The following is a 15,452-nucleotide window of genomic DNA, read 5'->3' on the forward strand; positions in this document are numbered from 1 at the left end:
GCTAAAAGAGAAAAAAAATTCTAGATTGTTTCCTAAAAAGGAATATTTGATAACTACAAAGAAACTTCCTCACTAATGAGCTCAAACTTCTTTAGCAATAACTTAAATTTATTAAGCATATAAGCCCGGAATCTTGAGGTATTTTTTGTTATTGTTGCCTCTTTTATCTTCTCAGTGCTCCTCTATAGAGGTTATCGAACCCCTTTACTAGTAATTGAGGAAGGAGATTCTTAACTAAATAAAAATAGCTCATACTCTTAACTAAACTAAAGGATTTTCAACCGAAGTTCAACTCTTAGTTTTAGATAGAGGACTCTTAGTCTTGTCAATTCGAATCCTCTTAGTGGTCTAAGAGAAATTGAATTGAATCTGATGCTGCTGGACCGAACTTGAGCTTGAGCTTGAGTTTGACTTAAGTGGCTAAAATTAAAAAAAAGTTGATAATCCTTGATCAAGACCAGCATCTCTTGGTGTTGGTTAGGCTCATCTTTATGAAATATGTGATGATGGATGGGATGGTCAATAGTATATTCTATTTGAGTGTTCCTTTCCAAAACTGTTAGGCTGTTTTTAAGCCACATTCGGGGATTAACTATTTATATATTTTTACAGAGTGAAAATACGGAGATGATGATGATGATCACTCACTACCTTTGGCCGATATGGAAGTGTTCAATTTCTCTCTATTCTGTATACCGTCGTATCATATATATGGTTGGTAGGTACAACAGTGTGCCTATCTAAATAAACTGCAGGCCTGAGAAATGAGCTACATCACATATTATTGTGTGGTGGTTTAACATCAATGCTGATGTTGTGAGGCAGGGGTAGTTTTATAACTCGAAATTCTAATGACATGTGTATCCAAACGGGATATCACTGTTTATGTTTCGAATGGTTTGAAGGAGTCGCCATTGGTGTATCAAAAATAGGATTACATATGTGCGCTCTCTCTCTCTCTCTCTCTCTCGATTCATATCTCTATAATGTGTAAAATATAGGAGCACAATTTGCAATATCAGATTTTTGGATGGATGAGTGGCAATATCAGATTTCAATGCGAACCACTATCACATCAAACGCATAATCACATTCAGGAATAAGCTATAGCATCTGACCTGGAAATAGTTTGGATTACTCAGCATCCGTGGCTGACACGCGTAAAAGGAAGGTCAGATGATACAAATACTTTCTCCGTTCAGGTCATTGTCGCTTCTAACAGAGGTAACGATATATTATAAGTTCAAAGCTCGTTGCATTACTAATATGGGACATTCTTAGGGAGATTTCTGATGACGTTACTCTTCATCCCAATCCTTGAACGCATAGCTTCAACTCCACGTCGGCTCATCTCCCTCATAACTTTCATCCTCACGATCTGCTCCTTTGATTGCACCGTTGCTAAGCCCATGCTCCGGTACCTGCGACAATGTCTTATTGTTACAAGCTGTTGTATAGCTTCTAACTCTTCAAGCATTTTTCTTTCAGCAAACACAAAAAGTATTTTGAATATAGTAGAATCTGACCGACAATCAAATTGACATCTCATACAGTCAGTTGCCCACTTTATTATTCTAGAATTCAAAGGAATGAAAATTTTAAGGTGGAGTAGCACGGCAAGTTTCTGTTACCTTTACAGGCATTCATGATTCGGCAACAAAAAAAATAAAAGAATATATTTGTATTTAGGCTAAAAAAGATTAAAAATATTACTTTAGATGCAGAGCATAGTGGCTAAATGTAACTGGAGTTGTGACTCAAAATCAAATAAAAGGTCTCACCAAATACAGAATCCAATTCACAATTAAAGATGAGTTTGCATCACAGGAAAAGGTAAAAAGCATTCCTTTGACTAAATTTTATTGCCAAAAGGATCGCAGCTTAAATAAGAAAAATATTTTAAGAATAATAATAAAATTGCTTAATGATAACAAGATAGCAGTGAACCTCCAAGGAATATATAGTAAGATATATACTGACATGCCTAAGAAATTATTATTATTATTATTATTATTATTATTATTATTATTATTATTATTATTATTATTATTATTATATATGAATCTCCACTACAATTAAGATAGAATCTGAAATATAATTGAGGCTACACCTGTTAGTAGCAGTGAAATCATCTCAGATAACATCTGGTGGGATTCAGATCTAAGTTTCATTATAACTACATATGGATAGTTGGATTCACATAATACCCAGGTCCAAAATTGGAACTGATATACATGTATATAATACTTCCCTGATACAAATATAACCTCCAATATCTGAACAAATTTTGTTAGCATCAATCCACCCATCACAAAAAGATGATACCAAGTAAAAGTAATGGAGCACGTTCTGTTGAAGCTTCATTCAGTCTGCTTCAAGCCAATTATCTGCTAAAAGTTTTCTTTTAATATTATTAATAGATAGTATTTTTTAAAATTTTGAATCGATTATACATATGCAGCTCACAGAATAAAATTCTTTTAGTAGTAAACTAGGCACTTGACCTATTTCACCACATATAAATGTTGATTATATCTAATTTTATCGTCATCCATCCTAATTCCACATTGATTAAAAATAACTAGTACTAGCCTGTTTAAAATATGATTCTTATCAAGACCCATCTAATTATTATTTGTATATATAACCATAACTTCGACTTGTAGCTGACAAATAATTGTATCTATTTTGATCAATTGTGGTTTCAAAATTTAGAAACAGATGCTACCCTTGTCCATGTTCATGTCTGCAGATCAGTAAGTGGCTATGGACATGGTTTTCTGGTATCCAATCCATATTCGATCCATTTTCACCCATCTCTTTAAAAACCATCCATCTTATTGATCCGTTCGGGGCAATAATTTGGCCTCTGAATGGATCTATGCTTTGAAAGAGGATTGATAGTCATTAGAAGACGAGAGGATTTGAAAGAGGAAAAAGAATCTAGATTGCTTCTCAAAGAAAAGGAATTAATCATGCAATTACAAAGAGACTTCATGAGCAACAAGCTCGGACTTCTTGAGGCTGCACTGTTGCCTCTCTCTCTCTCTCTCTCATCCTTTCCTCCTCTCTCTAGGGTCAGCGCCTCTCTCTAAGCTGGCTCTCTTTAATTGTTGTGTTTTCTAGGGCTGCCAAGCCATTTATTTATAGTCGTAGAGGGGGGACTCCCAAACCCCTAATTAGGCTTTGATGACTCCTAATCAGATTTGGACTCCTATACTCCTAATCAACGAAGTCTTCTCAATTCAAGTTCAACTTGAAGTGGAGTTGGGACTTAGAGTTGAATTCGACCGATCATGGACTTGGAGTTGAACTCGGACTTGGTCTTGGCCGAGTGGATTTGAGTTGGGTTGATCATCCCTAAGCAATTATCATGTATAAGAGAAAAGCCCACTTGAAAAAAATCATATAAATATAACGGTCAGGTGGCACATTAAAGGCCAGCTCGGCAAATGGTTAAAAACTAGGAAAATAAGGAAAGACAAAGAACACCAACCATTAAATTTACAAGATCCCTCCTAAATTGAAAGTAGAGAAGACATTTTGATGGAGTCTATCATTTGCTTCACCTAGTTATTTCAGCTATGAAACTTAATACAGAGGAAACAAGAGCAGTACCAAAAGAGTAAGCAGATGTAAACACTCTGAGAGTCTGTTTGCTAAGCAAATTCAAATAGTGTTCTCTTGTTTTTCTTCTGATTAAAACAAATCCAGCACATTTATAATATAAAATCTCAAAATTCTAGGAATTATTTTAACTAACGTTCTTTTGCTATTTGTGCTACTATGTAAGTTAGTTTATTTAATAGCACCTTAACCTAAATTAGCAAACAGATCCAATCTCTTTAAGCAGATACAGCATGTAAAATAGGCACAAGAGAACCATGCTCAACTATAGTAGAATTAACAGATAAGCATTGTACTGGACAATCAAAGGACAACAGCACACTTAGGAAAAACTGAATCTTAAATTTACCTCTAATACCATTGCCAAACCACCATAACACAAGCTCATGTATCATAGGAATTAAAGCTTGGTTGGGAAATAAGATTTCTTGTTGGTAAATACTAAATAGCTCCTATTAACCAAATACATAAATTAAGATATAGAAGGCACACATACCTTGAAGCTAATGAAAGAGCTAATGAAGCATCTCTTGTAAGAGATGGCGGTGGTTTTTGGCGGTAGTACCGAAGAAATTCCCGAGATCCAAAAGTTCGAACAAGTACCCCATTATCAGTTTTCCGTGAAATGATAAGCTCAGACCCTCCACTCCCAAGCTCCACACTACTACTCATATAATCTGTTGCCACCAATTGCTTACCATCTGCATCCATATAACTACAAGAAAGAACATAACAGTAAGAATGCAAGAGAATTTCAATGTGTAATAAAAAGCAAGTTCCATAGAATGAAAATTCAGATCCATAAAAACTTATTTGAAAAAATGGAATACATTAAATGAAGGAGAATTTTTCAACAATTAAAATCATGCATAAGTTTCATTGACCAAACAAACAGTCACCATTATGTATCTGCAGATTATTTCCTTCAGGATACTTCCTTAGGTAATTTGTTCAGGTTTTGCCTCTTGTCCATGCTAAGCTGCTCATGAATGAGGTAAACAAAAACAAATACCTATGAAGAAAGCACAAGTAGCAAGGAATTCATGATTTCAATTTTTCAAAATTATCTAGTCAAAAGATATCATGAAAGCTAAGTTTGCCTCCCTTAAAACCCTAAATTGGTGTATCTTTTTAATAAATAATGAATTCAAAGAACTCTCTTTAAGTGTGATGCTTGTCCAGGGCAAACATGGATTCCAAAAGCAAACAACAGCTCTAAAAGAAATCAAGGTTGCTCTTGCAGCCATGCCCCTTCCAGATCTACATTGATGTTCCAATTTCTAAATATGCTTGCAAACAGCTCAAGGAAAAATGATAACAATTTCGAACTATCATAATTCTGTTAATAAAAGAGATCATGAAAACCTAGTCATCCCTTTCTGAAAACCCTAATTTGACTTCTTTTTTTATAAATGAATTCTGGCACACTATTTAAGTGTCATGCTTGCAAAGGCAAACATGGACCTCAAAAGCAACAATAGTTTTATAAGTAATAGAAGTTGCTATTACAGCCAAGTTCCTTCCAAATCCATTTTGATGCTTCAATTTCTAAATATGCTTGCAACAGCTCATGGAACAAAGGAAGAACTATTTATTAGTTTAGAATATAAACCTGCTGCTGTAATCATAGAAATTCTCCAAATCCACATCCTCATCATCACCTCCATCTCCATAACGCACCTTGCAATGACCTTTTGCTATCATATGCTTCCTTACAGCCTCCAAGCTTTGAAAAGGATGACATCTCTCATTGCAGTACAAACACATAAAATCCCTTCTGACCTGATGGAAGAAAAAAGAAGAGGGTATTTCGTTAAGCAAACTTTAAAAACAAGATTTTAACATACAAAATGGGAGTAGAACATCTACCTTAAGACCAACATATGTAAGAAGACCCTTGGGATCCCTCAAATATTCAACATCAGGTATGAAAAACCCGTGTTGCTTGTGCATATGGATCATACAGGTTTCTATGTTTTCATGCTTTAGATCACAAATGAAGCAACAAGAAGTATCCAACTCTCCAGCTTCATCAATGAAATCATCTGGCTCAATATCATAAGTAACATTATTTTCACCAACGTGCAAGTTTGACAGGGATTTAGAAGCCATATCCAGCTCATCGTTTGGGTTGACCTCTATCCATTCATCCTCACTCTCTTCACTTTCTTCATCCTCATCTCCTCCAATGGCCTGAGCAACACGAACTGTAGCCTTATTTGATGTTCGACCTGCAAATGGTTTTATAGTGGTAATTCTTGCAGTTGAAGGACCCAACTCTTGTGATGCTCTCATAGTATGAGCTCGTGATTTAAGATGCTGAGCATGAGCCTTTGAACTTCTGTACTCCTTTCCACATAATGCACATCCATAGAGCATTGGTGTTGCACTCAACTTGCTACGTTCTTCAGCTAGAGCTAATTGTCTAGCCTGAAATAACTCTTCTGTTACACCTGGGACCCCTGCAACCTGAGGCATATGACACCCATGTTTATCTTTACTCTGATCTGTATCATCTATAGAGGCTTAATTTTAAATTATTTTCCATGAAAACCTATGTCACTTAAGCAAAATCTAAAAAGAACAACACATTGATGAAAATTTCCACGTGCCTAGAAAATGTAGCACATGCTGATTACAATGAAGCAAGATATCATAACCGGTGGGTTTGATATTAAAATATGAAATTATTTGAGGATTTCACCCTGTGTCTTTTGTTGAAATGAATGTATGAACAACGAATATGTCAGGATTTTCTACAAAGGTGTACCGTGAAATGAAACCATAAATTCATACTTTAGTACTGACCATAACAAAACTCCTAATTTGATTTAACACCACACACATAATTTTGTCATTTCAAAATTAAATACCTACCAGATCTATCTATTAAAGAAATTAAATTAATATAAAATATTCAATCTAATTAAAATATACCCAACCAATCCTAAAAACTTCCTGTATCACAAAGACTAATTCACTCCTTTTTGTACTATCCCATATAAATAAAATAGCATTTAGCACCATGCATTTTTATCAAACAGCAACATCTCAGTTCTTTTTGCCCTGTGATATCCACAATGTACACATGAAAGTCAAAGCTAGTACTGAAAGTATAAAACTACTGCATGAAGCATATGATTAGAACTGGCAGAAGCACCCAAAACTACAATCACCAAGTACTGCTATACAACAAAAACTTATAGCCCAGACTTGGCATGTTTGATGATGATTTTTTATAAAAAACCTAAAAGATCCATGATAAATATGGGGAAAGTCTCTGATATGATTATGGCATATACAATATTGCATCAAAGAGAAGACAGGTATCTATAAATTTATTATATGATAGCAAACAATGGAATCGAATCATCAATTAATCTTGCAAATAAAAACTGAGAGAACACGTTAATCATGCTAGCATTTGTCAAACAAACAAAGATGAACCTAGTTCTTTTTTATTTCAACCCATATACTGCTCGTAATATATTAACCATCCAAAATATAGCGCCTACGATGTAACAAGTCATAGCTACCCTTGTTTGGGATAATGTCATAGATTCCAATTGGAGATTTCTTTCCTCAAAAGGAAAAATTTTGCTAAATTGATCACATGGCATCATCAAACTCCCAACAGGACTCTGCAGCCTGGAAATTCCAAGTAGTTCTAAAAAGCCCTATTTTCAGAATATCCGAACGAAACTTTCCATTCTCTAGAAGAAACCCAGAAGATGGGAAAACCAAAAGATATCCAAAAGAAACCCCAATCATCACCAACAAAACTATCTGCCAACGCAGAGACTCAACACAAAGATCACCTTTCTACCAACACATAAAAGAAAAGCCCACCGCCCTAACATAATCAAATAAACAAACATAAGGAGAAAAACACCCTAATATCTTCAAGAAAAGAAAGATTCGAGCATCAAATCGACCCAGGTCGGGACTTCCGAAATCTCAAACCCTAGAAGCGAGTTAATCCATCACCTTTCTCTTAAGGTTGTAGCGGTGCCATTCGGATCTGTAGTGAAGCTTCTGCTGCGCCTCGTCGTCGAACCCCTTATTGCAAGCGTTGCACATGAGAACCGGCATCTCTCCTCCCCCAAGAGTCGCCCCTGCCCTCTGGTCTACCTACGGCGGCGAACTCGGTCCGGTTCTTATATAGAAGGGCGACCGAGGCGAACAAACACGTGGAGGTCGTCCTTTTTCGTGAGTTACGCGAGCGCTTGCGCAGGCACAGATCGTAAGGAGCAATCGGACGGTCTTAATTAATGAAGCCGAACCTTATTTTTTAAATAAAAACTTATTATTCACAGGCTTTTATTGACAATCCCTTCTTATTGATAATATCTTTATAAAATAATAATAAAAATTTATTTACAGGTTTTTTTTTATTCCTTCCCCAAACTTCTTATCTCCCTCATTGCTAATGTCATTTGATCTCGCTCATCATCTCTCGATGTCAAGAAAAAATATATATATATTTATATATATAAATATAATTTAAAAATATTTAAAAATAAATAAAATTATAAATAATAATATGAGACTACAAATAGCAATCTCTATTTTATATTTATTTGTATGAGCTCTAGCGTTAACTCAAATTTTGTTGATCATACGAACAACCTGGCTCAAATTAGATTTAAATTAATTTTTATATTGATTTTTTCATTGAAAAAAAGGAGAATGACTCAAGATGTTAATCAAACTTATTTTGGATCGATGATAGGAGCTAAGAAATTGCTATTTCAATGGGTGAAATAGATTCTAAGATAAAAATAAAAAGAATTTTGTATAGGTTCAGTTGTATGTTTTAATCTGTCGCTCATGTTTTTGATATTCCAGAAAACGATGACCTAATAATAAATTTAAATGTGGCATGAATAAAAATGGGAATGGCATTGCTCCAACTTCAACATAATTAGTAATAGACTTTTAAATGTTCGAAAAAAGAAGAAAACATAATAAACCTTCATGAAACAAGGTGAATGTGTGACGAAAATAATATCCATATGACTTGTATGAAGTGGACATTTTATGTTTTCGAAATGGAGAAATAAAAATCGTTTTAAGTCTTTCACTTTGTGCAAGTTTTATGATTATCATGTTTTTTACAAAATAATATTTATACAACTTCTCTAATATTTTATATTTTTTGAAATAGTGCAAGGAAAACCAAATATTCTACTTTGTACAAGTATTATGATTTTTAATCATTTTTTTCCCATGAAGCAACATTCATATTATTTCTTTAGTGCCAAAATGTTATCGTATGTTGATATTTTATATTTTTGAAATGATAGGATGAAAACCATGTGAACCTTTCATATTATGCAAATTATATTATTATCATACTTTTCACAATGCAACATTTATGAGTTCGAAATATGAAAAACTATACATACCTTTTGATAGAAATAAAATAGAAAGAAGAAGATTGTATTGATTGATTGAAATAATACATAATACTTCATATTTATATATGTTTCGAAGGGAGAATTTTCCTGAACAGATTTACGATATCTCATCATGTAGTTGGAAAGATCTTGGCTATTGTTGAGGTTGTTATCACGGGAGATTTTTGATTGTAATCACCTTTTACTTTGTAACAATATGTTGTGCTAAGTTAACATTTGAAATTTATGTTTTTTCATGAAATAATATTTATATCACTTCTTTAGTTTTAAAATATTACCGTAAGTCAATATTATGTGGTTTCAAAACAATGTGACAAAATTCATTTAAACCTTCCGCTCGACACGAGTTTAATAACTATTATATTATTTCATGAAACAACATTCATAACATTTTTCTAGTATTAAAATATTATATAATCACATTTTATGTTTTTGAAACAATGTGTGCAAGTTCTATATCTCTCTTTTTTTTTTCATATAAGAATATTCATATGACTTCTTTAGTGCTAAATTATTACGTAAGATAATATTTTATATTTTTGAGATAGCGTAAAGAAAATCACGCAAACCTTTACTTTGTATGAGTTTTTTGAACTTTCATATTTTTTCATAAAATAATATTTATATGTCTTCTCAATAGCTAAATTGTTGTGTGAAGTTAGTATTTTACATTTTCGAAATGGTGTAACTAAAGCAATGTATGTGCAAGTTTTGTTATTGTCATGTTTTTTTATGAAATAATATTCATATAACTTATCTAGTACTAAGATATTATCCTAAATCGACATTTTGTATTTTCAAAATTATGATTGTCATATTTTTGTATTTTATATTTTTATAAAACATTACAAATCTTCGACTTAGTTCGAGTTTTTTTTCACGAAATAAGGTCCATATAACTTCTCTAGTATTAAAATAGTATATGAAGTCAAAATTTTATATCTTTCAAATGAGATGACAAAAATGGTGCCAACCTTCCACTTTGTGCATGTTTATTACTGTTATTTTTTTATGAAATAATATTTATACAGCTTTTCTATTGTTAAAATATCATCCTAAATCAACTTTTTACATCTTCAGAACCATATGACAAAATGTGAAAACCTTCTTCCACTTGGTTTGTGTTTGTTTTATGATTCACATTTTTCACTTGGTTTATATTTTATGACCATCATTTTTTTTTACTAGATAACATTTATATGACTTCTCTAGTATTAAAATATCATCCTAACTCGATATTTTATATTCTTATAATAGTTTTACAAAAATAATACAAACTATCAACTTTATGCAAGTTTTACGACTATCAAATTTTTTATATAAAATAATATTCATATAACTTTTAAATATTAACATATTATTCTAAATTGATATTTTATGTTTTTACGATGAAAACCGTATGAACCTTCCACTTAATGAGTTTTACAACTATTTTTTATAAAATATTATACTAGTTGACATTATATATTTTTGAAATACTGCAATGAAAATAATCTCTACTGCTAATACATTATCGATATTTTATATTTTACAATATTTTAATAAAAATCATATGAACCTTTTAAACTCTACATCAATCTATTTATTTAGTGCTAATGTGATCGATCCTAATCATCTCATATATTTTTTGAAATTATTTGATGAAAATTATATATTCTTAATAATACATTTAAACTCTCTCATGTTTCTCTTTGACATCGTTACACCCATAATTTCCATCATTGTCCTAAATAATACAAACCAAATACGACAGTAAAACATTTTCATTCATCCAGAAAAAAATTAATTAAAAGAAAAAAACACTATTTTTATTCCTTTATTATTGTTATTATTATTATTATTAATATTATTATTATTGCTTTAGACACACAGAAAACAAAGTGGTTTTCACGCTACTAACAGTCTCATCTCTAAAAGGCTTAATTCACAAGTGCATATGTACATTACGTTCATACGCATATCTGTTCAAGTATCGGTACGTACTTCTCGTCACACCAAGGTGGAACACGTGGACGTCGACGGGTCGAAGAGGGCTGGGACCAGGTACTTCCTGCTGTGGGCCCCATGCGCGTTGTAGCTGGCTCCGGTGACGGAGTCCACCGGCAGGTCCCCGGGGTAGCCCGGGTAGGCTCCCTTTGCGTACACCCCGGGGCACGCAGTCGCCGCCTCCAGCGGAGCCTCCTTCGGCCCCTGGAAGAACCCGTCCCCGAATGGGTTGGTGGCGGCGCCGACCAGCATGCTCGCCACGTTGATCACCATGCCGTCCACCCCGACGTCGCCGTTGGGCGCCACCAGCGGCGGTGTCTGCGGCCCGTAGATGGGCTGGTGGAAGGGCCAGGCGCACTGTCCGGGGCACTGCGCCGCCGAGTTCCCCACCCAGACGTAGGCGAAACGGCCGCCGTCCTTCGACCGTGGCGACGCCGCGTGGGAACCGCACCGGCTCATGCAGAACCGCTCCACGGCCACGTCCTCGGCCGTCAGCACCACGTTGATGGCGCTCCGCGGCGCCCCCCGGGCCGCCAGCTTCGCGATGTCAGCGTCGCGGAGGGATTTGCCGAGGGAGTACCCCGCGTCGACGATCTGCTTTCCGAGTTTGAGTTTGGGCAGCGGCGTCCTGGAGGTGGCGTAGTACTTAGCAAGGGTATTCCACCAGGTGGCAACCGACGGCTCTACGGAGTCCTTGTGGGGGACGAGCGAAAGGGAGGCGAGGAAGTCCGAAACGATGGCCTTTTGTGAAGCCGTAAACTTCCCGTAGAATATGAGGTTGACCGAGAGAGGACCAGTGAGCAGAGCCCCCTTGTGGTAGGTCATCGCGAGAGGCTGCTGCTCCACGAGGCCTGCGAGGGTGCTCCCACCATGGGAGCACTGAAATAGTGCAGCGGCTAACACGAACCCAAGAAGCGCAGAACAACCCGAAGAAGAAGAAGCAGGAGCAGCCATGGCAGTTCGCTTGTCTTCTTAGGAGAATATGGTGTGGGGGGGGGGGGGGGTTATACCAACGCGATAATGGTTTAGTGATCGAGTGGCAGCACTAAAATATCACGAGCCCCGCGAAAGGCAAAAGCGAGGGCGGGAGGCGAGAGAGTAAAGTGAGCGGGACCGGTGGCCGGCGGTCCTCCCACCACGTTGACGCGTCCCATACGTCGGCCAAGGCGACCGTGGTTTAGCTGCACTACGCGTGTCATCCTCCTTTGACGTAAACGCCACTCAAAGCTGCGCACCGAGTGTTGTCGTTCCCAGCTCTACATGCGTCATTTCAAGCTCTTAATAAACTGTGGCTCCCAGTACTCCAAAACAAATAGATACCAGAAAGCAAAAGTGAAGCCGAAGATATGGAGTAAGCGCGAAGTCAAGGCGGGCAACGAGGAGGGAGGAGGTGACGGCCTTATCTCTTCGTGATAAATTCGGATGTCTCTGCCATGGCGAGCTCGCGTGGGGACGCAGCTGCGGCGACATCCTCCATCCCCTCGTCGCTATCCACACTCGGTGCGTCTCATCTGGACGACCCTGCGTCATCGTCTGGATTCCCGGAAGGGATGAACGTGTTGCTTCCTTACTGGACGCTGCTGAGGTGGGGCTCAGACGAGCCAAGCTGTAACGCATGCATGTCGGGTAGGTGCATCAACTCTGCCTGCAATGATGACTATGGTTTCTGAGACGTAGTTGTGAGAAGACACGAGTATACGATGGATTTTGCGCAGGAATCTTCCAAGCGGAAGAAATATGCTCGAGAAGAAATTGAAAGGGGCTTTTTTTAGTTCATGGTCAGCAATGCCAGCTCGACAAGTTGACTCACCTGGCAGAATCAATATCTTTGGAGATCGATTTGGCTCCCACGTTTGCATGCCTCTCTGACAGGTCAGCAAATAAATCACCAGGAAATATCACAGGATGAACAGATATGATTAATTACATTCTTATTTCATCGATTATGACACTTTTAGGTATCTCCATAGCTTAATTTTAATATTTAATATTGGTTAGAAGCTCCATAATAAAAGTTAAATCCGATCTAATTTATAAAATTAAAAATACAAGGTTTGTGGAGATTTTTTTGGTCATGTATAAACCAAATAATATTATGAACACCTTGCAGGGAATCTTTTCTGCCTTCCTCTTCGGTTCTTCGAATCACTTGTGTTCATTTCTGATCTTTGTTTTTAGCTATTCCCTTTGCACTCATCATGTCCCAAGTCTGGCCTAACCGAGACTGGGATGGATACTGTATTCCTCGTCTACCTTTTATGTGATTGAACTACACGCAAACTATGTTCTGATTCATGCTTTTTGTGCTTTTTTGAGATGCTAAATGTTTCGTAGCACTACCTAACTATTGATTGTACATATGACGCCCTTATCAATAAAATATTTTCTTAACTAATTAAATTCTGAATCATTTGGGTGTGTCGACTATAAAAATCAATTATTTTTTATAGTTAATAATATTTAATATTTCGGTCCATATATTTTTAAAAATTATATTAAGATATTTATAATTATGAAAATAAAATATTTAATCTTGTTTCTTTTCATGTAGTTGATTTTACTGATATAAATATCGCATATGCTATCGAAAAAATAATATTAAAATATAATTAAATAATAATAATTTTATAGTATTATTTTTGTTATTGAAAAAAATCAGGAGAAAAAAAGTTTTGTTAGGAAATGAAATAAGATAATACTATTCAATTACATCATATTTTATCAGTGTTTTAAAGGTTTTGTTAGAAAGTGAAATACTTAATAGAAATGATTTCTATCTTATGATTCCGTTTCATTGTGCATTGATTGGATTCGGAGGTATCTGATGATCAATTGTTCTATATTTATCGAGATTTTTTTTTTACTATAAATCTTACAGAAGGTAATATTCGTGAATCTTTTCTTTAGATTCATTAGGCCATTTAGGACGATATCGAAGCTAAATGAGAGAATAAAGTCAGAAAAAATACTTTTAGAAGAAAAAATTAATATTAGTGAAAATAATATTATAAAATTATCTTTTTAATCCTATTTGATCATTATTTTTTGGACATGATAATATTCGGATATTTTCATCAATAAAATCGAGAAATAAGATTAAATATGTTATTTTTATAAATAAAAAAAATTAATTCAAAAGTAGGAGGATGAAAATATTAAAGTAATTAACTACATAAATGCACTATGTAATTAATCCTCAATTGAATGTGTCATCTGGTTTCCGGCAACCCTGTCCATATGGGCATCGCGGGCCCAATCACGGTCTCCCGACATGACCTGCGCCGTTATAAGCACTCGCCACGTCTGATCCTTAAATCGGCCCCGGTTCCACCGTCCTACCGGAATATTAAGTGTAGCCGACTCCTCCCCGGCCTCCACTTTCTCGGCTTCGTCGCCGCCCTCTGCGGCCTCATCCAGACTGCATACACGAGATCCCGGCTAAGAAAACCCCGCCACCCAGTCATGGCACGCCCGAGGAACTCCGACTACCATATCGCTGGAGATCCCGGACTCCTTCGGAAACGACTCCCGCACCGAAAGTGGCACCGGCGGTTATACCATCTTCGCCGGCTTCCTCTGGGTCTTTTCAAGGAAGAGGACTACCCAACCCTCCACCTCCGGCTTCTCGCCGCCTAGGTCGAGCTCATGCGGAGGCTCCGCTTGTGAGGGATTGATGATTATTCTTCATTCTAGCTGTGGATCTTCTTAGCCGAAGTTGACGCGTAACCAGAGTATTCTCGACAACTAGTAGATGATGTACTTGGAGTACGTCGTGAGACCGAGCTGGAGCAAAGTGAACAGCGGGCTGCCCAAGATGAACAAGTTCGAGGTGTTGAAAATGGTACCAATCATGCAGCATTTCCTCTTTGTATTTGGTATGTATATAATCCTCCTCTTGGCATCAATGTTCTTGAGGTATTTTAGTATGAGAATTTGATTTATTTTGTTCATAATATTTGGTTAGGCTTTTATTATCATGTCAATAATAAATTGTTTGATGTTTCTCATTCCCCTGTCCATTGTAACTGAACAAAGGGTCTGTGGAAAGATGTAGAAAATGTAAAGATCACAAGAAAATAGAATAGTTAGATTATTCTTAATATGGAAAAAGAATGGTTTAATGAAATATGACGATTGGTGCATGATGATATAATATAAAGGTGTAAATGGGTTTGATAATATCTATTGGAATTTGTTTTCATATTTGATCGAGGTAAAATATGGTTACACAAATTATGTCCTTGTCCATAATTTATCTATTATTTATCAAAATTCGGATGCAATATGAATATTAATCGAGTATTATTTATATTCAGATATCAGAATGCTTGAATATTTTCCAAACAATTTAATTGTACATTATCCTCACCACTTCAGAGTTCATCACTTTTTGTATTTCTGGTCAAGCGACAGCCCCTA

General features: G+C 36.0%; 2 protein-coding genes across 2 annotated transcripts; both read right to left on the reverse strand.

The window, feature by feature from the left end:
- Positions 1 to 1,114: 1,114 nt before the first annotated feature.
- Positions 1,115 to 7,772, reverse strand: LOC103989487 (cytoplasmic 60S subunit biogenesis factor REI1 homolog 2). The gene is made up of 5 exons (XM_009408341.3): positions 7,615 to 7,772; positions 5,497 to 6,096; positions 5,240 to 5,409; positions 4,124 to 4,342; positions 1,115 to 1,421 (listed from the first exon to the last, which is right to left on the reverse strand). Exons 1-5 carry the CDS (start codon positions 7,717 to 7,719, stop codon positions 1,262 to 1,264), a joined length of 1,254 nt encoding a protein of 417 aa, XP_009406616.2. The 5' UTR covers positions 7,720 to 7,772; the 3' UTR covers positions 1,115 to 1,261.
- A 3,061-nt stretch (positions 7,773 to 10,833) lies between these two features.
- Positions 10,834 to 12,300, reverse strand: LOC103989488 (protein PHOSPHATE-INDUCED 1 homolog). The gene has a single exon (XM_009408342.3). The coding sequence runs from the start codon at positions 11,985 to 11,987 to the stop codon at positions 11,037 to 11,039; it is 951 nt and encodes a 316-aa protein (XP_009406617.2). The 5' UTR covers positions 11,988 to 12,300; the 3' UTR covers positions 10,834 to 11,036.
- Between the last annotated feature and the right edge of the window lie 3,152 nt (positions 12,301 to 15,452).

Source organism: Musa acuminata, chromosome BXJ3-6 (genome assembly GCF_036884655.1).
Source record: "Musa acuminata AAA Group cultivar baxijiao chromosome BXJ3-6, Cavendish_Baxijiao_AAA, whole genome shotgun sequence".
NCBI lineage: Eukaryota > Viridiplantae > Streptophyta > Magnoliopsida > Zingiberales > Musaceae > Musa > Musa acuminata.